At 40.2% G+C, this 19,230-nt stretch overlaps 1 protein-coding gene across 1 annotated transcript; it reads right to left on the bottom strand.

The window, feature by feature from the left end:
• Positions 1-2,681: 2,681 nt before the first annotated feature.
• On the bottom strand, positions 2,682-11,066 carry STYX (serine/threonine/tyrosine interacting protein). Its single transcript, XM_026849060.1, has 10 exons — positions 10,786-11,066; positions 9,869-9,922; positions 8,653-8,750; positions 7,870-7,930; positions 6,480-6,516; positions 5,917-5,956; positions 5,787-5,837; positions 5,127-5,199; positions 4,088-4,181; positions 2,682-3,395 (listed from the first exon to the last, which is right to left on the bottom strand). Exons 1-10 carry the CDS (start codon positions 10,801-10,803, stop codon positions 3,322-3,324), a joined length of 600 nt encoding a protein of 199 aa, XP_026704861.1. The 5' UTR covers positions 10,804-11,066; the 3' UTR covers positions 2,682-3,321.
• Between the last annotated feature and the right edge of the window lie 8,164 nt (positions 11,067-19,230).

Raw genomic sequence — 19,230 nt, 5'->3', positions numbered from 1 at the left:
CCCCCCCCAGTTCCCTCAGCTGCTCCTTGTAAGATGCTTTAAGTTGTCACAAGAAGCAGGAAAATGCCACAAAAATGCCACAAGTAACAGCATCTTACAGCAACAGGTGGTAAGAAAATATCACCATTAAAATGAAACAGGCCTGTTAATATATCCAGTACAACTGGCTCAAGAGGAACTAGCAAGACCTCCCAGGGAACACCAGCACCAAGGACTGTGTCAGAAATCAACCCTCTCAAAACTACCAACTTCTCCAGAGGTTTAACATTGCCCAAAAGCTGAAATCCCAAGGAGGAAGCAAGAGCTCTCCAGCTCCTTCACTCTGCTTCCCCCAAGCTGGAAAGGCAATGTCAACATCCAGCTGTGGATCCCCAAAGATCTGGAACATGGTGAAGGGAGAAAAATTCCACCTCTACTGCTACCCTAACACCACAGCAAGGGATCCCTGCCACCACTTCCCACTTTTGGTTTAATCTGGAAAGCAAACTAATTGAAATATCTACTGGCAATAAGCTAAATGAGAGAAATGTCAAGTTCTAAATAAAAGGCTTAATAGATATGAGGAAAACTATTGTCAGAATCCCTCAGGATCTGAGAGGATGTTATCTGTGAGGCAGACGGACCAGAATGACTGCAGAAGGCAGCAGTAGGGTGTAATGGTCTGAAAAAAAGAAATCAGATTGGTGGAAAATCTTTAGTCATGAAGCTTGTTAGTTTGTGAAAGAGGGTCCCCAGGGAAGCCCCAGGACCCCACTGAGGTAACAGAACCAGACTCCACATCAACCAGCCTCTCTGGCAGGAGATAGTTTGATGAAGCAAGACTGTTCTTCCAGCTGTGTTTCACGTCTACCCCTTCCCAAGGGAGCTGCAACAGAAAGCAATTTGATGCAGAAGCTCTGGTTCCCAGCAGCTGTGAGCTGGCAGCATTTGGTGAGCTGTGTGAGACAGACAGACACCCCCAAACCCTGCGGTAACCTCACGGGGTGGGGGGTGAACCATCAGAGCCTCTATTTCCCAACAGCCCCAGACACATTCCTGTAAAGAGAGTCAGTTAGCAGCACATAATAAACCCTACAACCACACTGACAACTTGTGCTGCTTAAGGAGGCAACAGCAACACTTCCCCTTTCCAAGCTGAAAGTTTCCTAATTAATCATACATGTCTTAAAGGCATTTTTTCTGAAGGATTTGCAGTGTGCTGTTGCTGATGTAGGTGGTAGAAGACAGACAGCAAAGATAAAGTGCTGCTGAAGCCTCCCCACATGCAGCACTCCACAGCATCCCCATTCCACATGGGAAGAGGTTATTAGGCTGGAGAGCCTTACCCTGGTGTCCTAGCTCAGTTAAAAGCTCTGACTTCCTGCAGGATTTCCTCCTCAGGTGCCACCAACATCTGTTCTAGCAGCATGCTTTAACCCAAGCAGTTTTCAAATCAAAATCCACCCCCTATAAAAGTCTCCAGAGAGGCCAAGAGCTCAAAGTTGCTCTGGAGGGGCTGCAAGACAAGGCGGAAGATCAGTGACTAACTAAAGATCAACAAGTCCCAGGCGTGGTCAACTTGTCTTGAATACACAAAGCAAGGCAGAACTCCTACAAAGTAAACAGGCTCCTGCAAAGCAAACAAGGTGCTGGAGGATCCTCCAGCAAAAGGCAGTATCAGAAGAGATCCTCACAGTACAAAATGGCTTTGCTGCTGAGCTTCAGGCCTTCAAATTCAAAAATATCTGCCCTGAGAGCCAGCGCAGGTCACTTACTCTGCAGCTGACAGAGGACCCTGGCCCCAGCAGAGTACAGGGAGATGCTGGAGGCTCAGAGCCCCACGTGTCTTATATGCACAGAATCACCTCAGCTGGAAAAGCCCTTGAAGCTCCTCCAGTCCAACCATGAACCTCACCCTGACCGTTCCCAACTCCACCAGATCCCCCAGCTGGTCCCCAGCAGACCTGTGCTCCAGACCCTGCCCCAGCTCCGTTGCCCTTCTCTGGCCCCATTCGTCATTCAATGGCCTTTTTGGGGTGAGGGGCCCAAAAGATTGATTCAGCTCTTACCTCTTCTCTGTTAAAATAGACTCTAACTACAAGCCCAGATTTCCCAAATACACAAGTTTTCCTAACAGCTTTGTAATATGCTCAGTCACCACCATGCTCCGAAGGAGCCATCATTTCATTCCTATCTTTTATGCAACAGACTGATTGGCAAATAAAGCAGAGATGCAGAACTGAAACTGCACTTGCACAACCCGAGGTTATCTGAGAAGGGAGAAGAGTTAAAGCTGCACAAACCAGTTCAGCGATTCCCAGTTTGAAAATGTTCAAGCACTGGTTAAGTGTGTGGCCTTAATTGTCTCTAACACTTCATAAAAGCTGAGGTGAATCCTTTAGGTCTTGATACTATTACAAGCCAGGGCTCTGAGCCTCAGTTTTCAAACACCAACCTAATTTTTACCTCAAATGATGCAACTATTGTCTCAGAGAGGGAACTATTCCTTCAATACCGCACTATTTCTAATAGACAGATGGAATGTACTGGCTCGTTCTACTTAAATCAGCCTATAACTAATTTAACAAGCAGCTTCTTAATGCTGGCTACAAGAATTCAGTCTTGTGTGTAAAATGGGTAGCTGCCCTCTGTATTAATTCAGCACATGAGTATTTTATTAAGTGATTAATCAGTACTCTGTTTAACTTGCATAAACCAAGAGATTTTTAAACCAGTATTTTGTCTTAAATTGATCTGAGTGCCAGTCTCTCAGTATATAATGAGGTTTTAGAACAAGGCAGAGTTAAATACTGCTCAGATCACTGCTGCTGCTCACTTACCAGTAGTGTGGTGCAGTTCATAAAGCACATTTCTACAAGCATGACCATAATATATACTGAGAACAAGGTGAAGTTTTAGCAAACTTTTTCTTTACTAAAGTCTCTTGTTATAAATTACACAAATAACTTTATAAACAAATCCCTCCCAACTTGCATTTTGTTTAAAGTAATAACTTTATATCATACAAATAAAGAAATTTCAAGTATGAAAAGTGCATTATTGCAATAATACCTCTTTGCAAGTCCAAAAATCTTGGTTTAGAATAAAACTGTAAAGTGTAAAAAAGGAGTAAAACAATCAGTGCCATCTATTCATTCAAGAAGTCCAACATCTTAAAAATGATGCTTAGTGTGTTGCAGAGGCAGATTTACATCTGAAAGCAACATGTAATTGAGAAGAAGCTATGTCTGTGTTCATTTTGCATTATTAGTTCTTTTTCCCTAGTTTGCTTCACCTTTCTTGGCAGGAATTCACAATACAAAGAGTGCTTGCCCTCAGGTCTCATCCGTTCTGTGCTGCTGCCACTTGCATGGTTCCGAGTTCTTCATCCTCTTCGTGCATTCGCTTTAAACTTCCTGGAAGAGGCAAGAGGAAGGAGGACACAGCTGAGAGCAGCGCTAACAACAGGCAGCTGCCAGGAGGACTGCAGGGCACTTGCTGGTGTTTTCCTGCAGGGACTCTGCCCTTTGAAGACCTTCAGCTTTTGTATAGCCGGTTGCTGACAGCACTCTTCTTCCCTCACACTTCTCCACAGGGAAATTTCCTAGAATCCACCCGTTTTTGCACTCCTTTTACATCTCACCCCACGCTGCATTTTCCCTAACCTTTAGCTACTGGCACACCTCTATATGCTTAAGGAAACATTTTTTACATGCCCTATTATCTGTTCAAAGGCACAGCAAAACTTTTTTTTCAGATCAACTGCCTTAAAATTAAGGGCAGCAATTATGTCATGAACACTGGATGCTTTCAACCCACCACTCTTGATTCCTGTAGGGCAGCTGGGGGTTTGGGACATTTTGAGGCAGGGCCCTTCTCCCATATGGCATGGAAGTCAGACACCACCGTAGGGAAGTTCAGCCACAAACCAGAATATTTCAGTACTGCAGACTGAAGTTCGACCACAGCTTGTACACCAACTGCAGCCATCCCCTTCCCAAAAGTCTGAGATGTGCTGCTGCTAGAGGTTTACTCAGGGAGTGCCAAAGTCACCCTGCAAAACCAGGTAGGACAGGCAGCATCACACCCCCCAGGAGAGGCTTCTGACCTGTAGTTCCAGGTGGAACTGAGAGGGATCTCTCCAACTGCAGTGGTGACATCATCTGGATGGTTAATTTTGCTAGATAGATGGCTTCATATTCCTGGAAAAGTTGAATAATACATCTTGCTATTGATTTGGCATAATGCTTTGTAAGGATGAGAAGGATTAATTTAGAAACGTCACTAGGACAGAGTATCTTATAGTAAGGCAGATATTTTAGAGGAGAGTTCTTTGTTGCTTTGATTTGAATGACAAAAACTGTTAGGAAGACAGAGCAAAAGAAAACTTAAAGGATGGCACGTACTGGCTTTAAGGAAGAGAGTAAACTTTCATAAAAAAATTCTGTGAGAATGTTCAAAGAACTCACTGTTGCTCCCAGAAGGCAACTGAGACAGTAAAACAAACCTGACTTTGAATACGGTAGCTTCAGAGATTTGTTCCAAGGACAAACCATACATGGCCTTGAAGTTGTGTTCCAGGGGCCTGTCACACTTACAGTGCTACACAAGAACTCCTCGCAGGAGTTTCTTTAAATGTACCACCCCCCCAAGAACTCAGGAGATACTCAATCATCTTGCTGCCAGCCACCCAAGCAATAAGAGACACTGCAAATCTGTTTCAACGTACTGTCCTGGTGTTTGCCCACCCAGTGGACTCCTGGAATACAATAAAGCAACCCCATGATACCACCATTTGCTGTTTCAGACTTGTGAACTTCACCTACAAATCCAAGTGTCAAGAAGCATCACTGCTGCGTGCCACGGTATTCACTTTGCAGTTTCCTTCGCTGCCAGTCAAGCTGTTGCAGAGCCTCTTAATCACTGCACAAACCAGGAATTTTATTTCTCCCGGATTTGCTTTGTCTAAAGCTTAAGTCTAATGAACTAGGGTACCCACTCATCCTCCTCCCAAGTCTACTATAGCTTCTGACATTTACTTGAAGCATACTTTTACAGTAAATGTTACGCCTAAGTACAAACAGCTGTTTAGCAGGAAGATGATTCATCAAATGGGTTCTGAGTTACAGCCAGAAAAATAAAGTCACCTGAAGTTGATGGACAAATCCAGCATTAGGATTAATACAGAATCTTCTTTCTTGAACATAAGTAAACGCATCCCTTAAAAAGAGAAGAAGAGAGATAAAATACTTCAGTGGAAAACAGAGTATGACAAAAGTCTCTGTGGTTTCAGGAGTCTTCCTTCTGATTATCAGTTCTTAGGAAATACATGACCTCTAAAGACTCTTCAGAACTGGCTTGTCTGACTGAAATTGTTTGGGCCAAAAGGAAGCAGTAGTTGTAAAATATGATTTTTCCCACCCCCAGTCTTGCTTGCTGGCCTGTTTTCAACACACGGCTCAGAACAGCCTCTTGGGGCCTCTCCTACAGTTTTAAAGGCAGGCATCAATCTGTCAGGCTGGTAGCCCGTTTCCATTAGCAGCAGGTACCTACTTCTGCTTAAAGAAAGGATGTAAACAAACCTGCAGCAAAGTGAAATGGAATAATCTGCCCCATGTAGTCCTCAAGCTCAGTAGGCAATAATACACAACTGTTTGTGTTCCCTCCAGAATTATTATTCACTTATACCACTTGAATTACAAAAATTAACACCTACAGACATATCAGGCTACTTCTCTGTACTAAAGTACTCTCACTTCAACCTTTTCAGAAAAGGTGTTAACTACATCACCACACTCTGTTCTTACCTGTACTTCACCCCAAATGTTTCCATTATGTATGCAATAACTAAGGCAGCACTGAAAAAAAAAGTTAAAAATTAAAATATATTTCCATTGTTTAAAAAAAAAAAAATAAGCAGGATGGATGGTTTCCTACCTTCTAGAAATCCCTGCATTTCCATGGACAAGAACTTTTCCTGGGAAGGGAAAAAAGAAAACCACAACCAACCATACTTGTACCAACTGAAGAAGACTCTTTGAAATGTAGTTTCATGGTACAGAGAACTACACAGTAGAAAGGTACATCCTAAGAAGTGTGTCTACACTCTAGATTACTACCTACACTCTGTCCATGACTGCCCTGGGATGCAGAAGCATGGATTCCCATTCCTCTGAGGATTTTGAGTAACAGAATCTGGAATCCAGGACCACAATGCAGATTTAAGATTCTACATTATAGAGGGGGCAAAAAAACCTCATGCACAGAACATAGTTGTGTTTAAAGTGGAAAAAAAACCCCAGATATACGGAGAGGCTTGTTTTCCCATCAGAGGCAAAAAGAAAGAAGACTGCTTCGCTCTGAACTTGTTAAGCACAATAAAACCCCAGATTTAAGAAAACCTCATACTTAAGAACCTCTAATACATACCACTAAGTCAGTTTTAAAGCTTTAACAACAATGTATTCATAAATAAAGGAGAAAAGTTAATATGATTTTACCTCCACTTTGTAAACTTCCATCAATAAATTCTTTAGTCTAAAAAAGAAAATAAATTACAAGACTCAAAGTTTCAGATTATTTTAGATGTTTGGATGTTACTGCTACTGGCATTTAAATTTGGTATCTTTATATACAGTGACAATAATGCAATAATGCACTCGGACATCATTTCAACTGGACATTTATATTTCTTTTGTACTTTTAACTATCCATAAAATTGTCTGTGAAAACCTAGTGCAAGGCCAGAAACAAATGCATAAAAATCCAGTATGTATGCATTTACAATCATTATGTCACCTGTTAAGCCACTATACTAGAAAGTAACTTCCAAATATCTTGCTTAACAGTTGGGAAGAAAAAAAAAAAAATCAAACACCCGCCACAAACTAAAATCCACATGCATCAACAGCAATCTGGCCCAGACCACTCTACTGACTCTGTCTTCCTAGAAGTTCTCCAATGATATTTGCACTAATTAAAGTAGGTCCAATCAACCTATAAGGTGAGATGTGATGTAGTGCTAGGTTGAAACAGCTGATGAGATGAAAAGCAAAAGCTAAATAATTTACTATAGGGAAAACTCAGACTAGACTCTTAAAAATATTCCAACACGGAGCTACTAAGGTGTCAGTAACTGTGGGATGTGCAGAGGATGTTGTTTGATCAAACGGCACTATAGGTTAGAAAAGCTGCAGGCCATCAACTGATCTGCTGCCTTGTTCTGCAAAAACATGACCACCTCTGTCATATATGGGGAAGCCAGAAGAGCTTTTTGGTGGGGGCTTGGGTTGGGGTTTTTTGGGGGGGGAGTATAAAAAGAAACAAAATGCTTTTGCTCTGTTGCAAACTAACCAAAAGATTCAAAACCATGGCCCAAAACTACCAGTTTATTCTATTCCCAAAGGTCAGTATGTAACGGGTACTGTTTAACTTAAAGCTACTTTTTAATTCCTCTACAGTAAACACATTTCAAGATACTGTAAAACTTCATTACATCAACTAGGTATTATTTTCTCTTTGGATTTGTTTTAGTATTTGATACAAGACATGTAAGTATTCTTGGTCTCAAAAAATATGTTTCCTACAGGCCAGGTTCTCCAGCATTCTCTTCTCCCATGATCTGAATCCTTTGTTTTGAGACCAGACTTTTTTTTTTTTTAAAAAGATTGTAAGAAGATACAACTCTGCCTCAGTTTCTATAATTGAAAAAAAGGAGTTAATTACACTTGCTAAAGTGGCAATAATAAAGTCACTTAAGAGTTCACAGCCCTTCCAGGTGCCTCAGGCTGGGTCCTGATCCCAAATTTGAAATCGGTATCTGTTAGTTCAGAGAACTCTTGCTGGGCAACTCAATTCCCCATCCGTTCTCATTAACACACAAATACTTACCATAGGGAAAAATCGTATTATATTCTCAACTGGATTATCTGCAATATCCAAGACTAAATACCTACAATGAAAACAGTTGCTATGAGTACACAGTAATACCAAGTTGCCACCACTGGCACATGTAGAGCTGATTCAAGCCCACTACAATACTCAAACCTGCAGAAGGAAGCCAGCAACTACCCTCCTGGCTCTACTTTCTGGTCTGAGCTCTAGAACTTGGACAATCATGCAACCTCTGGAGCTGTCCTTATGAGGAAGAAAGTGAAGAACCTTCTCCAACATCCCCTGACAAAATCCCCTCTTGGAGGGGCAGAAACACACGAGCACTATGCTACAGGTTTTCAACTGTATACAGCATTTCAACTTTGAAAGCAGTACGCTACAGACTCACAGCTCCCCAGCAGGTTGTAAATATGGGCCAGGGTTCTTTTCTGGGGCTCTATGCAACTTTCAGAGGTACACATATTCTGATTAAGTCATTCAAAATGATTTATTAGCAGGACAAAGGGTACTTAGTACCAACAACTTGAAAACTGAAGACTGCTACTGCAAACTAAGGATACTTTGCTTGCCAATGCCTAGAGTTTAGCAGGATGAAAACACTTCACAGTTTGGATTTAAGAGTCTTTCTACACCTTAGCACATTCTTCATACAGTTCTGACAATGTGAAAATATTTGGGAAGAACACTTCACACAAAAAGATCTTGTTAATACAGTATTCAGTTGCTTAAAAGTAAGACCTTTCATCGTTTGCAGGTCTGCATGTTATGGTAATTTCTCACCTAAATAACTGTTGGAAGTTTGGTTTAATAAAATTTGCTTCAATGTTTTGCCGTATGCATATTACATGGGTTATTCCATGTTTCTGAAGTATAGGTAGCTGTGGAAAAGAAAAAAACAAATTTTTTTTAAATGACAGAATCCATCTGTTACACAGTAATAAAAAGAAAAGCTATGCTTCAATGCACGGTAGGGCTATATCATGTCCTCAAGGAAAATCAGGAGCTAGTTTTCTTATATTCAAAGCATAGAGTGAAAAGTTCTATCTTTCAGAGACAAAACACACCCAGTAGGACCTGCAAGCAAGAGCATTCCTAACAATGATAAAAAGAACAGGCACTAAAGGCAGCACTAAACGCGCTTGTTTATCCCTGCCCACCTTCCACTTTGCCTCAAATTGCAAGTCCCTACACGATGCAGTAATTTTCAGCTAGCACTGGATTCTTGCTGGAATTGGACCATTCAAAGTAAAATCGCTTAAATTCTAAGTCTGCAGATAGAAGCTTTGTCTTAGCACTGCTTGACCTTCTTGTAGATGCAATTCACTTTATTTTACTGTACGGGCGAGGTCCCAGTTCCGATTTGTGCAGCAATGCTTTAGCAAAGGAAACAGACTGCCTGATGGGTAACGTGCACATCTCAAATGGTTTACTTTTTTCCAAGAAAAATGCTATTCAAGCTTAACTATAAGACTTAATTTTTAATACAAGAAGCTCACACATGAATGCCCGCTGTAAGTAGTGCACAAGTCACTTCAAACTTGCACTTTTCTCTGGTTTGTAAGGAGTAGGTAAAGCTGACTTAGCTGAATTAAGAGTGTGTGCACGTGTACAAACATATGCAGAACTTCAAGGCATGTGAAAAAATTTAAAAAAAAAATCGGGGCTCTTTCTTAATTTTTCTCCTAAAGTAACCCTTTAGCTCACCAGATTGTTAAGGACAACGCAGTCTCATGTCAACTCTCATGCCCGAGGCAGCAGTTCAGAGTCACTCTGCAGAGGGGAGGCATTGACACCAGCCCCAGATAATCCTGCAGGCTACGAGGACCGTCCCACAAAAGCACCACATATTATTTCTACTCTGGAATCTTTCACATTCCAATTCAGGATTGCAAGCAAATTTAGGCTTATACAGATAACATTTAAACATATTCCCACAGCAACAAATCAAAGCACCACAGCAAAGCTTCCTTATGAAACACTATTCTGAAAATCATACCTTGCTTTTCATAGCTGAAGAATATGGGCCTAAAAATAACCCAGGTAAAATTTCCTAGGAGGCAGAAGAACAGACATTTAATACCAATTCAAAATTATCTGAAATAATACATTGCACTCAACTAGACTATGGCCGTGGAAACAAGTAATTTATGTATTAGAGAGAGGCACGTTACCAAGTGTCATTTATAACAGGACAAGGGGAAAAAAAAATTTGTTTGGCAGAATAAAAGAAACATGATCTTTGTGCAGGAGATCTTGTTTTGGAACAGGAATCAAGTCCTTTATTTGGACTAAGTTCCAGTTTGATTACTGCATCTTACCCAGCCCCAGATCAAATGAAGGGAACTCTTAACTTTGTGTATAATTGTGTCTTGTAATTAATTCCAAATCGCTCTAATGGAAAAAGAAACACGCATGGTAAATCTTCTAGCTTTGTCCCAGTAGTAGGAAAATACCAATTTTTAACTATTTATCTCCCCACCAATAAAGACATGTAGGTCTGTAGATCTTACCTTGTGCAAGGATTCAGCTGACACCACCCTAGGAAAATTTTCATTGTCCATCCTACTTGAGGACACTTCCAGCCAAATTTAAGTTAAAAATGTATTGGAGCTTTGCTTTTTAACAACCATCTCTTAAGCAAAAATAAAATATTTTGGGGAATTCTGAAAGGGACAACTTTTTTTTTTTAGTACTTGCACAACAGAGGTCCAAGCACACCTGCATAATCCAGTATAACTACTTTTTTTTTTTTTTAACAAGCTGGCAATCCTCACACATCTCTCCCACGGTACTGGCCTGACACTTTACCCCTAAAGATTGATTTTGATATCAGTGCTTTTGTAGGGCACTTTCTTTTTCCTACTGAGTGCACCATGGGTTTTGACTCAAATGGTAAATGAAAGTGTGTCATACCTGCATCTCTCTCCTCATGGGATAGGTCCAATCCTTAAAATAAAACAAAAAATAATTATATAGGCAGATGGAGAGAAAAATAAATTCAGACAGAGATCTTACGTAAAAGAATCAAAACCTATTTTCCACAGACTGAACAAGCTACTAGCTCTGCAACAGGCACATTGGTTACAGTTACTGGTAAATGTCCACAGAGATACCAGCAACACTTGAGTGCAAGAAACAGTATTTTGCAAGCTAAAGTGAAGAAACCTCAAGTACTCTACATCAGTGATGAAGCCTGTGCAGAATAGCTGGCGTGTTATACATCCACACCTCAGCTTTCTGCTTGGAAACTTCCCTCTAGAGTGGGGAGGGGGGGGGGAAGAAAAAAAAAAAAAAAATTCTGTACTAGCCATAGAAGCAAAAAAACCTCTTTGACTGGTACAAAACACCTCCTTTGACTGGTACATTCCTACAGCCACTGAAAAAACAGAAGATAACAAGTATAGCAGGTAACTCCCTTAAAATCCACACTGCCTCACCTACTATATTCAAACTAACTCTGTTTTGAATTATTCATGATTTAGCTTTAACAATTCTGGAAGCTTATGTTCTACATGAACACAGCAAGCCATTGAAGTGAATCTCCACTTTTCCTCGTCCTTGACAGTCAGACTGGGAAGGATCCTTGCCCAGTGAACATACACATATGCTTGTGTTCAGCCCCAAGGAGACATTAATTTACATTTCAGCACATCACACCCTTCCACAAATCTCAGACCCGCAAGTTTGTGAAGGTTCACCACTCGGGAACCACCCTTTCCCAGCTGACTATTTACTATCATCCAGCTCAATCTATCAAAACTGCCCAGAGCAAATGCCAGCATCAACATTTTCATCCTTTGCTCCATTTTACAGAGCTGCCAAAGCTGAACAGAAAAGTGCTCAGGCAGACTCTATTCCTGGCTTTCCTTCTTTACAACTCCCACTGTCCTCTATTAACAGGCTCTTACTCATTCTTTGACCCTGACACACGAAGGAGTTGTATCTGAGATCACAGTTACCAGCTGGAGGAAAAAAAAAAAAAAGGGAAATAGTCAAACATATCAAATCAAATAAGACTGCATACATTTATTTACATAACTTTGTTGGTTGCTCCACTCACACCGGCAGCTAAGAAAAAACTTTGCCATATGTCGTTCTTGTTGATGTTCCAATCTCCTCAAAACTATGAGAAAGTTAAACTCTAAATATTCAACCTCTGAAGTGAGATCAGGATTATACCAAGACAGATCCAGGATCTTAAACTGCGTTACTGTCCACCTGCAGTTGTACTGGTAGCATCAATTTCACATTGATGTCATGAAGCCACACAAGAAAAATCCAGTGCTTCCCCCCCCCACACACACACACACAGAGTTACCCAGTGGTTTTGCTGGCTCTTGGCAGTGGAATTAGAAAGGATTTTATTATCAGTAAAGTTATTCTGGAAACCACTTGAATTGAAATCTGGGACAGCATTTCTGAGAAAGCAAACAAACATTAAGCCACTCAAAACAATTCTTTGAATACTACCTAAAATGGTAGTACAAAAAGGGAAATAAAATGGTCTTTGCTATAGACACAGAGGTAAAAGTTACTTCTGTACATTGCAGCTATAATAAGAGCTCCTGGTAGTAGAAATTCTGTGACCAAAGGATATTTACAGAACCATATCCTTTGAAGCTTGACCTAAGAGTGTTTTAACATAATCCCATTGTCTCACTGCACATATGAAAGCATAATTCATTCACCAAAAAGAAAACACCAGTTTTGTCCAAGCATAAAACCAGCATTATGAGAAATAAACTCTGAAAAGGCTTCACTCCAGGAGTACACAAACACTTAAGTGGGTTTATTAATCTTATTTAGATACTCATAGAATTTAAAAGTCTTGATGCAGAGCATAATGAAAACACAAATTCATCACTACTTTGATCAAGGGGACTTAACAATACATTATAAATATTTCCTCCAAATGCATTAGAGGCAGGAAATTGAGTTAGTCCCAACAGCTGTACACTGTGCAAAATAAGTAAGCAAGAATTTAGCAATATACAGTCCAAAGGAAACCAAAACCCAAAAGACAACAGATGCCACAGATGTTCTGAACAAGAACAGAATGTCAGTACTGGCTCCAGACATTAGTCTTCAGTGCTCTTCAAGAAGCCAAAAAGGTACCGTTTCCAATGGGATTGAGTCTGCAAACTAAATATCTGAAAGACGATGTCTCAGATTAAATGTTTTCTTTACACAAGTACATGAACTACTGAAAGAGTGATTCTGGCAATTTCCTGACAGCCCTTCAAGGCTTTTAGAACTAACAATGCAAGATTATTCAAATATTATGCAAAATTATGTAAAAAATAATCTATTCATGTAGACTGAACCCAAGCAGAGGTCTCGTTTTAAGGAATTCATTCATCAGACTTGTTTTCCACACTGTCTGAAGCACCCAGCAGACAAATAACAACTGCAAGTTTCTCTTTTTATCAGACCAAATACAAGAATTTTGCTAAGAAAACAACTGACGATGCCAGAGCTGGATAGATTAACAGCACTCCTTGCTGCTAAATATTTGGTAGGTTCTACAGAATAAGCAACTACTCGCCAGAAGACACAATCTTCAATACTCACAAGACACAAAAATAAAACAAAGGTACACAAATAATAACCCCCACAACTCCGAAGGTTTAAAGAGGAGCCACTCACCTCAGACAGATCTTCCCAAAATGACACATAAGTTTAAGAGACACCTCAGCTGTTTTGCTGAGGGTGTTCACAGCTCATATCAGCTGTGCATTCTATTCACACAAATGAAATGCTGGGAACTATCTAAAGCACTTTGACTACTGCCCCAGAACAGAGCAACTAGCAAGAGAAAAGGGAATAAAGCCCATGTCCAAGCCCTCCCACCCCCATTTACAGCCAACACCTAGCTGAAATAAATTGAAGATATTTATGAATAGGCAAAACTTCTCTACACTACAAAGAGCTTCTTGGTAATCAATACCCAAGCTACATCAAGAATTACTCTGCCAACAGTTATCATTATTTCATCACTATTTTTCCATAGCTATACGTGTTCTTTAGAGGAACAGTTTAATGGCAAAAACCCCCAACACCTCACATTGCCATGTGCAAATGCACGTACACATGGACTTTTTCCTGAAAGAGTGACTTGGCTAGGACTTAATATAAAATTCATATAATTAATTTTTAAATTAGTTTAACAGCTCTGACATTGAGAATTGTCAATGCTCAAGATCTGCACAAAAGCAAAAGACTTTTTTTTTTTTTTTTTTTAAGACAGCACCACAACATACCTCGTGCAACCTGCGTACACCTCACCGGAAGGAATGTAGTGAAATGGATATATATGTGACTGCTCAACTGGTCCCTAACTGACAGTTTAAGTCTGAAGATCCATCTAATTTTCACATATAAAAGGTATATCCTAGACGGTCTTTGCCAAAGCTCGGCTTTGGTTGAAAGGCAATCTGCAGTACTGCACTTTCATTATTACGGTTCAACTCTTGCTGCCTTATAATTAGCAAAGCCAGCAAACCACAGCCTGCCCCAGATGAAGGAAGAAGCTCTCAAAGGTGCTGAAAAAAACACCAGTAAAATCAATCAGATCAGTAGCTTAAAGAAGAAGAATCCAGTACCAAGAAGTATCTTTTCTAGACTGTAGCTGCTGCCCCTTATCTGCTCAGCATCACCGGGCATCAGCCACCATTTGCAATGTCTTTTCCTGCTTTCAAGACTGTTACTCAAGCCCTTTTGAAAAGCTGCACATAAGTCCCAGCAAAACCTTCCTGACCACTCCAGGCTTCTGACCCTTTTCCAACGCTCAAACAGCTCTTTTGTTGTTAACAGCATTGCTTACCCCTCCGTACAGCTTTCTCTTCCCATCACCATTCACCGAAGCAAAGCTTCTGCATGATTGATCGTTCCTCGTGTACCTCAAAAATCTAGAGCTGTCAGAATCCTCTTGCCTAAATTTGTTTCCCTGTCTAGTGGAATATTCATATAAGCTATAACACTCAGAAGTCTCTCCTCCAAACCCGGTGCAACGTTCTTCCACAAGTTGTGAAATCAAAGCTGAAGACAACTGTTACGGCAGCGACAGCCGCACATTCTGCTGACCTGCTTCAATTCCTTCATCTGCTCTGGCGAGCTGATCTCCCGCTTATAACTTTGTTCTGTTCTGTACAGGAAATTAAACATACAGTGTTATATCAGAACAGTCAGAGGGCATGATTATATGAACTGCCAACACCCCTATCACCCCTCCTCAGCAGGCTACAGCTTGGATCATGGATGGGTCCTGATCCCTTAATGATTACCTCGACACAAAAGCTTTATGCTTAATTCTGAGGCAGTTTTAATTGTAATTTACACAATTAAATGAGATCATATCTTGGTTTTGAAAGTATTCTAGACAGTATCTTGAAAAAAACTCCCAGCTGATACAGTCCAACAAAAGGGGAGGAGGGGGACATTAATACCGTTAAAGACCTGCACAAAAACAGAGCTTTGGCCTTTGTAAAATGTAACAAACAATTGTCAAAAGAAATCATGAAATACTGAGGTAGTAATAGAGCATACTCATTTGCTATCTTTTAATAAGAAAACAAGACAAATTAAACGAAGTACTGAAAACATACTCAAGAAAAATATTTACTGAAAGCTGTCATGTCCATCACTTGAAGCACGCTACTGCAAGGGTCTCAAAATTAGCTATGAACAAGAACAAAATGAAAGGCTGTGTCATTAGTTTCAGTCATGCTTCATGTTCTTGGCCATTTATTCCAGCTGGAAGCATTTACATATTTTTTATATATATATATAAAAAAATAAAAAATAGAATTATTTCAGTTGGAAGGGACCTACACCAATCACTTAGTCCAACTGCCTGACTACCTCAGGGCTAAAAATATAGATATATAAATTTTTTTTTTCCAGGTAGAAGTCCTAGTACAAGCATATAAAATATAAAAAATGAAACCTGGTCTTTTTGTTCCATCAGGATGTGGGCATGCCACCAAGAACAGAGCTATATTAACGAGGTTAAGGAAGGCTTTGACAGTACTGCTAACCCAAAGCAGCAGCTGGTTAAAGGCTGAGCTTACATTCCCACCCTTGCCCAGCTGTTTAATCCTACGCTCAGGAAACTATAATGGCCCAAAACTAACAGCTTTTTTAGCAAAGCTGGTTGTCTACTGAATAAGCTCCCTGCTCCAGGTCACCACAGGTCAGATAAGCACTGGGACAAAAATGGTGACAACACTGGGCGGTTGGCAGGATGCATAAAGCCACTTTTTAGCAAAGACAGCTATTAGATGGGCTTTGCTGTAATGGCAAGTCCGTCCCCCCCTCGGTCACAGATCCCACTTCGGTCAGTCTCAACACTAGTAAACACACGCTGGGAAGTGGATTTTAACAGCCTTTTCTGTGTATTTGTAAAGAGTACTCGGACAACGGGAAGTGCCCATCGTACAGACATATCTGGAAAATACAAAGGAGTACAAAAGCAGGAAGGTGGAGAGGAAAAACAATAGCAGTTGTGAAGGACAGAGCACATGGACAAAGGAAGAAGCATACAACAGGAAAAAAAAGGTTATTTTAGCAGGGGAAAAAAACCATCAGCCAAGGAAAAGGATAAAAGGTAGACTAAGGCAACTAAATGGAAAGTAGAAACATAATACAGGTAAGAAACAAATGTTTCTTATTTGTCCCACTCTAACACTGGTCCAAAATATACCTCTAGTAGCTTGTCAAACACCGATTAGCACACAGGATTGTCAGCACTGGCTTCTATTAAAGCACGTTAAAGCAGTGAAGGAAGAATTCTTCAGCTTATGTGAAGCACATTGCAAAGTGGCAGGACTACCATACTTGTATTATTTTCTTTTTAAATAGACCTACACAGAAGCTGACACTCATCAGAATTTTTTCTAGTAGTATTTCTCCTGCATTCACCCCACGGCATTTCTACACACTACAATAAAAGGTCGTGATGATTCACGTTTTTTACAAAGAATCTGTAGAATGAGCACTAACGAACAAAGCTTTACTAGTAAAGGAAAAAACTGCATTCAGATTATCAGAATTGTTTATAATGGTGCAAGTATGTAAGTATGCCCTTTTTCATGCCCTTTGGTTTTTTGGTTTGGGATTTTTTTTTGTGTAACTACAGCCTTGTGAGTTGGGCCATAATGCAACAGGCAAGGAACACACAGATCTCTTCAAAACCCTCACTTAGATTTAAAAAAAAAAAAACAAACCAACAAAAAAAACTTCATGTCCCCAGTTCTACAAACTGCTCCAGTTGTGAGCCACCTTCACGTCTGTGTGGATGCCTGTGCACTTCAGCAGGCTTCCCACGGATGCAAGGCATAAGTTAATCACGACTGACAAGACTGCTCAACTTCAGATGCCACAGTACACTTTTGATATATGTAAAGCAGTCTGATAGTATCCTACAGAGTTACAATCAAAATCTGTCACCTGTTTTACATTTCCCAGTATATCATAGCATTTGTTTCAAATTTCTTTTGCTCTGTTCTGTGGGCAGGTAAAATATTATAATACAGGCTTCCTACTTATTTTGAAGTCTGCAGAGGAGGAGAATCACTATGTTTAAGGGGGTTATTTGTGTTTCCTATCCAAAGTAAAAAAGTTTAAGAAATTTGTTCCACCTTCAGATGGACTGAACTACTGCACAGTTAAAAAAAGCAATCAAAAATACATTAGCATTTCAGACTAAATATAGCTGTCAAGAAATGTAAATTTCTTCCAAAAATCATGTGCTAAAGAGAACTCAGGTTTTACACATAATAAAAAGATAAATATGACTGTTTAGTCAATAAACTGATAATTCCATTACAAAAACCATGGAGAGTCCTAAAAAAAAATTCTAAACGCATCATGAATACTAGTTTACTCAGCCTGCTTGCAAGCAAATACGCTAATGTTTTAACAAAGAAGCGAACCGGTAATTATTGCTGTGTTCCCATTACACATATCCTAGTGCTGTTTTCTTGTTTCAAATTTAAATGGGAAAATACTTTCCACTAAATTCCTTGAATTATTCCAGTCTTTATTTACCATCTTTCCAAAAGTGTTAAGCTGTCTCTAGTACTAATATACCAGATGCACTAACTACTATTAACCCAACCCTCTTTAACAACTTTTAACTGTGTACGTGTTCATACTGGGGGGGAAGAACCAACCCAAACCAACACAGCACTTCTCAAATTTAAGGAAGTTCGAGACCTCGTCTTGGAAAATGTGCCAATTTTAGAAAGAGACATCTAAGTCTAAACTTAGAAATGTACCATCACTATTACTCATAAGACTTTGACATGTTCAATATCGCCAATCTGTAGAAGAATAACGTTCAGTTTACAGACATTCATGGCATATACCAGAAAAACTTTGCAAGAACGGCGAGTTACATGTTGAACATCCAAAGATGAAAAGCAGAACACACTCCAATGGCATAAGGACTTGTGAAAAAGCTTTTAACTGCCACGGACTCACCAGTGGAAGACAGAAGCTGGTTTATCCTAGCCTTCATCAGTTCATCTTGCAGAACTGGACAATTCACCCAGACTGCAGCCAGAACACGAGCACAGACTAGAGCAAGCCCAACAAACCAATGCTGACACAGGCTTGTACCGAAGCGGGACAGGTGCTGGTGAATACCTGTCTGTGCTTGACTTATAACAAATACAGTTTCACCTCTGGAATGAGCTTCAAGTACACACAAACTGCAGATGGAAAATAAAATAATAAAGAAAAAAAAAAAAAAAGGAGGAGTTACTCATGTCACTAACAGTACTCAGAGGAATGAAATTCTGGTCTGTCAGTCACTAAGATGGTATCAGATCGGGAATGCAAAGACAGCACAACTCTTCCCAACAGGTAAATATCACCAGCATTTCTTAACATGGCATTTCACAAGTTCCAAAAAGTACCAATAACCAAGTAGTTTAAAAATCCAGCAATTTGTAATACTACATATGGATTAGGGACATCACAAACAATCTACAGGCCAGAAAAGTGACCTCTTTATCTAGAGTACATGTCTGCAGTCTGCCCAAATCAATCCAGCCACAGGCTGCTGTCACCCCCTCAGCCGATAGCCTTGCCTGCTCTCTGACTTCTCCTTGTGCCAGCAGTAGTGAGCGTGAAGCTGTGCAATCAACCAGCTCTGCTCACTGATTTGGCTTTTTTTTTTTTTAAAAAAAAAATTATTTAAGCTGTCACATGGTTACTAGTGTCAGCCAGGATAAAGTTGCTGAGGGGTAGCAGTTAGATTCCCTTAAAATGACCACAAAGTTGTGCTTACTATTGAGCGGCCTACATAAGGAAGTAATCTAGGGTCTCCCCAAATTCTCCCTCCTCCCCTTCCCC

Source organism: Athene cunicularia (genome assembly GCF_003259725.1).
Source record: "Athene cunicularia isolate RWA chromosome 5 unlocalized genomic scaffold, athCun1 chr5_part1, whole genome shotgun sequence".
In the NCBI taxonomy this organism is placed as follows: Eukaryota; Metazoa; Chordata; class Aves; order Strigiformes; family Strigidae; genus Athene; species Athene cunicularia.
The sequence above is the reverse complement of the archived record's forward strand: the minus strand, read 5'-3'. Positions and strand labels throughout refer to the sequence as shown.